The sequence below is a fragment of the Electrophorus electricus genome, chromosome 21 (assembly GCF_041902795.1).
Source record: "Electrophorus electricus isolate QZ-2024a chromosome 21, ASM4190279v1, whole genome shotgun sequence".
Taxonomy (NCBI): Eukaryota; Metazoa; Chordata; class Actinopteri; order Gymnotiformes; family Gymnotidae; genus Electrophorus; species Electrophorus electricus.
In genome coordinates this window covers 2068932-2078516 of record NC_137517.1, presented here as the reverse complement: position 1 = coordinate 2078516, position 9585 = coordinate 2068932, and the positions used below count along the sequence as shown (strand labels likewise).

Below are 9585 nucleotides of genomic sequence, written 5' to 3'. Positions count from 1 at the left end.
ATGAACTGACTTTAAAAATGCACTTTCAGAGTGTGTATAGTTTCCAGTACAACTTGCTGGAACATTCCGTGTCATTTGTAATCCAGACCGATCTGGTGACTGTTAAGAGAGCGAAGTACTTTTTTAAGGCGTTAGTATATCTATTTCGCTGTTCTTAATTGTATTTGTATAAGCACTTTGAGTTACGTCTGTATGTGGACAGCGCCACACAAACGTGCAGATCCGTATCACACTTAGTCAATGACATAATCGCGTTGTCGATCATTTAAGCAACTGTATGAACGACTGGAATGAAACAGCCGCCTGGGCCCTCGCTGATAACGCAGTCGACTAGTACGGTCTGGTTGGGATGGTGCGGAGACTCGGAAGTGTAAAGGAAGGTGCGCTTGCAACCAGTTTAGCGCGGTCATCGCTGTCGACGCCTGCGTTTTTCTCTCTGTTTGGTCTTTGCAGAGGCCGTGTTTTATAGCGCACAGTTTCTCCCTCTGCTGCGTCTTTGCAGAGGACGTGTTTGGTAGCGCACAGAGTTTCTCCCTCTGCTACGTCTTTGTAGAGGCCGTATTTGGTAGCGCACAGGGTTTCTCCCTCCGTTTGGTGTTTGGAGAGGCCGCACAGCAAAATGCGCATTCCGGAGATCTCACGGTGAGCCTGGTGGATGTAACGTGGCTATAACTCCGAAGTCTTGGGTTTAAATCGTGGAGTCGCTTTACTTAAAATAGTTTCCTCGTCTCGTTCATGTGAGGGTTAGATCGAGAGGTAAATTTCTTACTAAGCCTGTGCAAACTGAACTTGCGTATGCAGTCCAATTATAGCGTAATTTCGCACGGAATTGTTATACATTTAGCGCGTGTTTATTCCGACGATGAGAAAATGAGCATCGCAGTCTGTGCCAAACGAGCTTTGAGTGAGTTTAAGCCCTCGGTGGGACAGGGCGGGGTGTGCGCTGTGCATGTACGTGTGCCAGCGCTGGCACGGGTTAAAGAGCGGGACACTCACGCGCTGGCACGGGTTAAAGAGCGGGACACTCACGCGCTGGCACGGGTTAAAGAGCGGGATCCACGTGTTCAGTGGTTAAGGTATCTGACTTCTGCTTGGAGGATTGTGGGTTCAAGTCCCGCCACTGTTGGTCCCCTGAGCAAGATCCTTAACCCTCCCTTACTCAAGTTGTACTCAGTCATAGTTGTGAGTTGCTTTGGATAAAAGCATCGGGTAAACGTGTCAGCAGTGTTATTGTTTTGATGAACAGCTCCAGAGTTATTCAGGGCTGTTGATTTAAGATTCGCATTAGTACATAAGGAGGAAGGTAAATACCGAAAAAAAAACCCGAATCAGAGCAAAGCACGAGACCTTGATTCAAACGTGAGATCGTCTCCGGTTACCGTCACCCTGTTGAACTGTTAAAAGATGCATGAGAACAGAAGATCGCAGCGCACGAGGACTACACGCATGAGGCCACGCTGAACAAAAACAACCGACACAAAGGCTGTTTGTTTAACTTCAACATTTAGAGGACTGGGGACTTTTTTGAAGAAAAAAAAAAGGGGGGATGCTAACCTGGAAATGCAGCAGATGTTTTCAGTATGAAGGCGTCTGAATTCTGTTTGGTTGGATCTTTTGTAGTTTATTTCCCTGCTATGAAATGAGGTCCTGCTTGACTGAAAAAGTGACAGTTACAGCGATTATTCAGTGAAACTAAGCAGACCTGCTCTTGGTGGCCACAAATTCCACTCTGAGTTCCTCTGTTGTGTAAGAGTGAACTGGGCTTTAATGTGATCTCTAATAATGTAGATGTAAATAGGTGTTTATACAGAAAAGGAGACGCAGGGGGGTGTGAGGACTAAGACAGGAAGCAGAAGCGCTAAGGTGAAACGGAACAAACGTCCAGGCTTTCATCTATACGGCCAGACGGAGGGTTTCGGCACAAACCAACCCTCTCATGATGGGTGGTCTGGCAAAACAGGCACCTGCTGTCGTAGGGGGCTACGTTTGTCTGCTCGCACTCGACATCAGACCCAGATAATGTGCAAGATCACTAAAATGCAGCTGGCAGTCACTCCCACAGCTTTAGGTCCTGTGTAGTCTAGTGAGCAGGAGATGGAAACTGTGGAGAAGCAGGCATGATTTCATTCCATTTAAAAGAAGCAGATCTTCCAGCAGGGCGTGGCCTTTTCTTGGTTGGCGTCCTGAGCTGGGCGGTTTGGGGCATGTCTCCACCCAGCTGACAGCAGCATGCCTGGTGTGTGATTGCACTCCTCCCTTCAGACCTATAGTTCATCCCTGCTTACAAATGCCTGGCCTGCATGGCGTGTTGATTTGCACAAAGAAAGGCAAAGTGTTGAATGGCTGGTCCTGATCATGTGATCCTATCACTGAGCGCTCTCTACTGCCAATGGAAAGAAATAAATGCTCTGTAAGGATTTACAGTGTGTGGCTGCCAGTTTTTATTCAAAGAGACTTACAACTATGACTGAACTCAGCTTAATTAATTGAGGGTCACGGGTCTTGCTGAGGGGCCCCAACAGTAGTAACGTGGGGGACTTGAACTGGCAACCTTCTGATTGCTAGTCCAGTACCTGAACCACTGAGCCACTTTTCTGCGTCCAGCACTTCTGAGTGAATCTAATTCCAGGTCAGGCATTACTGACAGTCTTGTTCACCTCTTACCTTTCTCTCTCTCTGTGTGTGTGTGTGTGTGTGTGTGTGTGTGTGTGTGTGTGTGTGTGTGTGTGTTTCATTAGCAGCTCCCACAGCATCCAGGCGGTGTTGACCAGTGCCTCCACTGGTCTGGAGGGCTTTAAGTCACACGCAGTGTTCCAGGAGATTGCGAAGCAGCTAGAGGAGGTACGTGTTCCGCCGTCCGCCTGGCCACAGCCGACCGATCCCGACGGAGCAGGCTCGTCTCTCAGACGGAGTCTCGCTCTTACCTGTGGGCTGTGTAGTACGTGTAAAGGAGGCCGGCAGGTCCTGTGAGTGTGACAGAAGTTGGATATCACAAACCTGATTGGTTGAGCATGGGAGGTTAGAATTCTGCGAGATGATTGGCTTTGTTCTCCTCTTAACTCCACCACAGGCTGGTTCCTCTCCATGTCCTCATTCTTGTCCAATTTAAAATCAGGGCCGTTATGCAGCTGAAGTGTGTGTGTGTGTGTGTGTGTGTGTGTTAATTACTGTCCTGCTGTGCCTCTTCACCATTGTTAGTCATTTTCTGTGTTTGTTATTCTATGTGTAACTATGCACTCAGTTTTAGGTTCAGTACTAAAGGTGAAGTTTGATTTTCCAAAATGTGTTTTAAAAAAATGCAGTGATTCTATGGAAGTCTGGTTTGGTTCAGAAAAATAACAAAATCTTATTACATAAAGAAATGCTAAGTAGCATTAAAAAGTGACCTTGTAAAGCAGCTGTGTCATAAACACTAGAAACAAGTTTCTGTTGGAAGACACTAGAAAGGGACTCAGGAGTGTTGACGGTACAGTTTTGTTTCAAGCGTTCGTTCCTCTGGCTATTTAATACTCCAACAACATCATTAAGCCCGTGAAGATCACTCAGTCTGGTCTGGTTCCACTCAGGTACAAACCAGAATCAGACTGGTCTACATTGTGCAGTGTCATGTGACTTCAGCAGCTGAAGCAGCCATCCCCTGTCCAGAAGTGTAGTCTGAACTCTGCAGCATCCCATTGGAGTGCTCACTCTAAAGAACAGTGTTCCCAGAATGCATTGCCTGTCTCTCATGCTTTTCATTGTGTGTGTGTGTGTGTGTGTGTGTGTGTGTGCAGGAAGGGGAGCAGTTTGTGAAGAAGATTGGAGGTGTGTTTTCCTTCAAGGTGCGGGACGGTCCAGGGGGCCGGGAGGCCACGTGGATGGTGGACGTTAAAGAAGGCAGGGGCGCGGTTCACAATGACACCTGTGAGTGCGGCCTTCTGCTGTCTCGCCGAGACCAGGGCCAATATTCCACCATAAAATAAAACTCTACTCGTAAAATAAGTCAAATTTGTCTTAAACAATAAGACCTCATGTTGTGGGGGAACTGAAAATGGAAGACAGCAGAGGGTGGAGATATTTGAGTACTTATTCATTTATTAATTCTGTTGAAGTCAGAATGACTGTGGTCATAAGTATGGTCTCTCGTTTTCTCTCATTCTCTCTTGCACTGTTCCCCTCCAGCTAAGAAGGCAGACTGTACCATCTCCGTGACAGACTCTGACCTGCTGGCGTTAATGACGGGCAAGATGAACCCTCAGACGGTGAGTTAGCCACTCCCAACCGTGCTAACCCCGCCCCTGCCTCTAAACCACACTAGCCCCGCCCCTGCCTCTGAGACTGCACTAGCCCCGCCCCTGCCTTAAGTTCTGAATAGTTGATTCATCTACTTCGGCGTCCACCTGCTCTTCCCGGATGTGTCCTTGATTGCTGGGATTGTTGGGATTCCTTTGTTACATTTTGCTGGGTTAACTAACAATGTTCCAGATTTGTTATTGTTTTCAAAATTTCCTGTAGTAAGAATTGAGTTTTCTTCTTTGTAAGTTCATGGTATTGTAAAGTGTATTTGCGTAATTCACTTTGAGATTTCTGTGTTATCATATTCTCTAATTCTTTGATTTTCTTTTCTAGGTAGACTCATTCTCTGTGTCTTTCTTATATGAAGAGTAGAGTGTTATTTAGGCTTTTCCGGTTTCCCAAAGCAAGGTTGGCATGGTTTCCAGGTTTATTTCTAAGACATTTTGTGATATTTTAGTAGGGATGTGTTAAGCCGCACAAATAGGGTTTGTGTTTGATTTATTTTCCGTGTGAAGGGGACAGGAGTTGTTTGTTAATAGGGTGACGTTGTACGTTTGACTGCTCGATATAATGGAGGTGGTGATTAGAAGGATGTCAGTGCGAGAGTGTGAGTGCAGAACTGGTGAATAAAATGAAAGATTCTGTTTCTGTGGAGGAGGGGTGTTTGGGGGAGTAGCGACTGAGGCTGAAATCCTCACCAAGCCCAAAATCAGACATAAATGAGTTTACTGACAGCGGGAGAGACAGGCGTTATCCTGTCACTTCAACTGTTCAGAAAACTCTCCGCTTCACATCTGAATATAAAATAATTCAGAATCCAATGTGAGAGGTAGAGAGAGAGAGAGTGTGTGTGTGTGTGTGTGTGTGTGTGTGTGTGTGTGTGTGTGTGTGTGTGTGTGTGTGTGTGTGTGTGAGATGAGGTGTGGGAGCTCGAGAGTTGTTCTGAGATCAGAATGCATGAATTCAGCCCGATTTTGATATTGTTTCGTAGCCGACAAACATTCAGCATCCTGCTCCTGGATATTGGCATCTGGATGGAGGAGTGAACACTAACACTAACACTGACCCTGACCCTAACCCTTGTACTGTGACCTGATCCTCAACACCCAGTCCAGCATTTTCCTGACAACTCCTGTGTTTTCCTTGATATACAGGATTTGGCAGTTTTCTCCCTGACGACCTATGACCTCACGCCAGGACGTGAACAGTGATTAGTTATGAAACGTGTAGTTAGTGGGGCAGGAATTCATGGCCCTACGTTCACCTAATCTGCCTCTAGAAGTGTCTGATGGAGATGGTGACATTAGCAGAGTGTCTGTGAGAGTGTTGGGGTGTGTGTGTGGGGGGGGGTAGTTTAGCAGCCTGTGGGATGCATGGAGAACCACTGTTCTGACTGACCCTGCATGGATGGAAGGATACCACTGCCCAGGCTGATGTTACTCCCCCATATGGGTGGTTTGGCACGACCCACCCTGTTCCAGGCTGATATTACTCCCCCATCTGAGTGGTTTGGCACGACCCACCCTGTTCCATGCTGATGTTATCCCCCATCTGAGTGGTTTGGCACGACCCACCCTGCTAATCCTGCTGACAGTTATGATTTAGTGACTGACCTTGGCTTTGGTGTAAACAGCTCTGGTGTGGGAGAATAACACGGCTCGTCTGTTTGGTGTAGAAGGTATCAGGCGTGTTGCAGACGGGGTGTTAAATGCAAGTTGTCCCCGAGGGACCTGGTACAATTTGTCTTAGTTTTGAAGGCCAGTAGAATGTCCTGCACCACGTGGGGTGCGAGTGGTGCAGCCACAGCCAACATGTCTGGGTTCAGAAGTATTTGGGTGGTTCATGTTCAGTTTGCCCTGGACATACTGTGAAAGAACTAGAGAAGAATTCTAGATATTACATTTCAGATTAAATATAAGGAATCTTCTAGACTGTTTTCTCTCACGTTCATCTCTCCATTCCTCTTTCTCCCTCCTTCGCTTTTGACTCCCTCCATCCCTCTCTCCCACTCGTTTATTTCTCTCTCGTCTACTCTTTCCTCGTTCTCCAGGCATTCTTCCAGGGTAAGTTGAAGATCATGGGGAACATGGGTCTGGCCATGAAGCTCCAGAACTTGCAGCTGAAACCGGGCCGGGCCAAGCTGTGAGATGGGGTGGACGGAGTCCCGCTGGCATGCCTTCGTCTCTGGCCCAAGCCCTGAGTTCAGGAGCAATCGTAGGAAAGGAGACCAGACGTCTTCTCTGTAGAACTTCAAGGCAAACCCTTAGTGCATCATATTCGAATTTTACAGAACTGAAATCACAAGAAGCTACAGCATACAAATGAGTCTTGTTACGAATCACTTTTAAAAAAGTCTGACCTCTCGGATGTTACAGATAGGTGCAGCGTTTCTCTGTTAATTTTGGTTAAAACAAAGCTCACTAAACTTTAATGTGTCACGTCTGAGTTGAGCCCTGTTCAGCAGGATACACTGCGTTCGTCATGGCAACGTGTTCTCCCAATCCACTGTTTGGTTTGGTCCTGCTCTGTTTTTGATTTGACTGTCATATGTTTCATGTATGGATTATGCAAAGCGACCTTTAGTACAAGAAAGGTGCTATATAATTGATTTATTAATAATAATAATAATAATAATATTATTATTATTATTATTATTATTATAATAATGACTTGTCTGTGTGGTTTAGCCCTACCTCTGTTGGATCAGCTCTTCTGCTCAGTAGCGCAGGCCTTGGTCTTTATCTATAGCGCAGTAATGGCAGTAGTGTTGGAATCCTGACTGGACACAGGTGTTACTTTAATTTCAGCACTCAGTGTGAAGGGTAATCCTCTAATCTCCTGTGATCTAATCCCGTCTAATCAGAGGATGGTTCGGTCCTCTCTGTGACTCTTGCGGATCACCTGTTAATTATCTGAAGTTGAGTGGGTGATCTGTGTATGTGCTGTGCAGTACTGTAGGATGGAACAGGGCTGTGGTCTTGACTCTGTCCTAGGGCAGATATCGGGACTCCTTAATGTCTGTAGTATGAAGTAACATTTTAGGATTTATAACCTGTTTCTCTGAGGGAGTGTGTATATTCACACATGTCTATCTACACAAGACTTAACATTTTTTAAAACTTTATTTTACCTAAATAAATGTTTCTCATTAACAGTGATCTGTGAGAAGAGATGTTTTTGCTGTGTGTGTGTGTGTGTGTGTGTGTGTGTGTGTGTGTGTGTGTGTGGGTGGGTGGGTGGGTGGGTGGTGTGGAGCTGAGGCGTGCACACGAGTGTGTGTGGAGATGTGGCGTGTGTGGAGATGTGGCGTGTGTGTAGTGTGGAGATGTGTAGCGTGTGTGTGTGTGTAGTGTGGAGATGTGTAGCGTGTGTGTGTGTGTAGTGTGGAGATGTGTAGCGTGTGTGTAGTGTGGAGATGTGTAGCGTGTGTGTAGTGTGGAGATGTGTAGCGTGTGTGTGTAGTGTGGAGATGTGTAGCGTGTGTGTAGTGTGGAGATGTGTAGCGTGTGTGTAGTGTGGAGATGTGTAGCGTGTGTGGAGATGTGTAGCGTGTGTGGAGATGTGTAGCGTGTGTGGAGATGTGTAGCATGTGTGTAGTGTGGAGATGTGTAGCGTGTGTGTAGTGTGGAGATGTGTAGCGTGTGTGTGTGTGTAGTGTGGAGATGTGTAGCGTGTGTGTGTAGTGTGGAGATGTGTAGCGTGTGTGTGTAGTGTGGAGATGTGTAGCGTGTGTGTAGTGTGTGGAGATGTGTAGAGTGTGTGGAGATGTGTAGCGTGTGTGTAGTGTGTGGAGATGTGTAGAGTGTGTGGAGATGTGTAGCGTGTGTGTAGTGTGTGGAGATGTGTAGCGTGTGTGTAGTGTGTGGAGATGTGTGTGTGTGTGTGTGTAGTGTGTGTGTGTGTGTGTGTGTAGTGTGTGTGTGTGTGTGTGTGTAGTGTGTGTGTGTGTGTGTAGTGTGTGTGTGTGTGTGTAGTGTGGAGATGTGTAGCGTGTGTGTGTGTAGTGTGGAGATGTGTAGCGTGTGTGTAGTGTGTGGAGATGTGTAGAGTGTGTGGAGATGTGTAGTGTGTGGAGATGTGTAGAGTGTGTGGAGATGTGTAGAGTGTGTGGAGATGTGTAGCGTGTGTGTAGTGTGTGGAGATGTGTAGCGTGTGTGTAGTGTGTGGAGATGTGTAGCGTGTGTGTAGTGTGTGGAGATGTGTGTGTGTGTGTGTGTGTAGTGTGTGTGTGTGTGTGTAGTGTGTGTGTGTGTGTGTAGTGTGTGTGTGTGTGTGTAGTGTGGAGATGTGGCGTGTGTGTGTAGTGTGGAGATGTGGCGTGTGTGTGTGTGTGTAGTGTGGAGATGTGGCGTGTGTGTGTGTGTAGTGTGGAGATGTGGCGTGTGTGTGTGTGTAGTGTGGAGATGTGGCGTGTGTGTGTGTGTAGTGTGGAGATGTGGCGTGTGTGTGTGTGTGTAGTGTGGAGATGTGGCGTGTGTGTGTGTGTAGTGTGGAGATGTGGCGTGTGTGTGTGTGTAGTGTGGAGATGTGGCGTGTGTGTGTGTGTAGTGTGGAGATGTGGCGTGTGTGTGTGTGTAGTGTGGAGATGTGGTGTGTGTGTGTAGTGTGGAGATGTGGCGTGTGTGTGTGTGTAGTGTGGAGATGTGGCGTGTGTGTGTGTGTAGTGTGGAGATGTGGCGTGTGTGTGTGTGTAGTGTGGAGATGTGGCGTGTGTGTGTGTGTAGTGTGGAGATGTGGCGTGTGTGTGTGTGTAGTGTGGAGATGTGGCGTGTGTGTGTGTGTGTAGTGTGGAGATGTGGCGTGTGTGTGTGTGTGTAGTGTGGAGATGTGGCGTGTGTGTGTGTGTGTAGTGTGGAGATGTGGCGTGTGTGTGTGTGTGTAGTGTGGAGATGTGGCGTGTGTGTGTGTGTAGTGTGGAGATGTGGCGTGTGTGTGTGTGTAGTGTGTGTGTGTGTGTGTAGTGTGGAGATGTGGCGTGTGTGTGTAGTGTGGAGATGTGGCGTGTGTGTGTGTGTGTAGTGTGGAGATGTGGCGTGTGTGTGTGTGTAGTGTGGAGATGTGGCGTGTGTGTGTGTGTAGTGTGGAGATGTGGTGTGTGTGTGTAGTGTGGAGATGTGGCGTGTGTGTGTGTGTAGTGTGGAGATGTGGCGTGTGTGTGTGTGTAGTGTGGAGATGTGGCGTGTGTGTGTGTGTAGTGTGGAGATGTGGCGTGTGTGTGTGTGTAGTGTGGAGATGTGGCGTGTGTGTGTGTGTAGTGTGGAGATGTGGCGTGTGTGTGTGTGTAGTGTGGAGATGTGGCGTGTGTGTGTG

The 9585-nt window shown here is 47.3% G+C and overlaps 1 protein-coding gene across 2 annotated transcripts; it reads left to right on the top strand.

Annotated features, from left to right (window-relative positions):
- Positions 1-362: 362 nt before the first annotated feature.
- On the top strand, positions 363-7433 carry scp2b (sterol carrier protein 2b). 2 transcript variants are annotated; one of them, XM_027033106.3, is made up of 5 exons: positions 363-642; positions 2742-2841; positions 3774-3903; positions 4162-4241; positions 6326-7433. In XM_027033106.3, exons 1-5 carry the CDS (start codon positions 620-622, stop codon positions 6419-6421), a joined length of 429 nt encoding a protein of 142 aa, XP_026888907.1. In that variant the 5' UTR covers positions 363-619; the 3' UTR covers positions 6422-7433. The 2 variants fall into 2 exon arrangements, with proteins under 2 accessions (XP_026888907.1, XP_026888906.1); XM_027033105.3 differs by having other exon boundaries at positions 2739-2841.
- The last annotated feature ends 2152 nt before the right edge of the window (positions 7434-9585 follow it).

Excerpts from the sequence above, each read along its gene's own strand:
- scp2b (XM_027033105.3), top strand. The coding sequence starts at position 620 with ATGCGCATTCCGGAGATCTCACG. Across the intron at positions 643-2,738 it reads CGCATTCCGGAGATCTCACG|CAGCTCCCACAGCATCCAGG; the intron begins GTGAGCCTGGTG and ends GTGTTTCATTAG. Across the intron at positions 2,842-3,773 it reads TTGCGAAGCAGCTAGAGGAG|GAAGGGGAGCAGTTTGTGAA; the intron begins GTACGTGTTCCG and ends GTGTGTGTGCAG.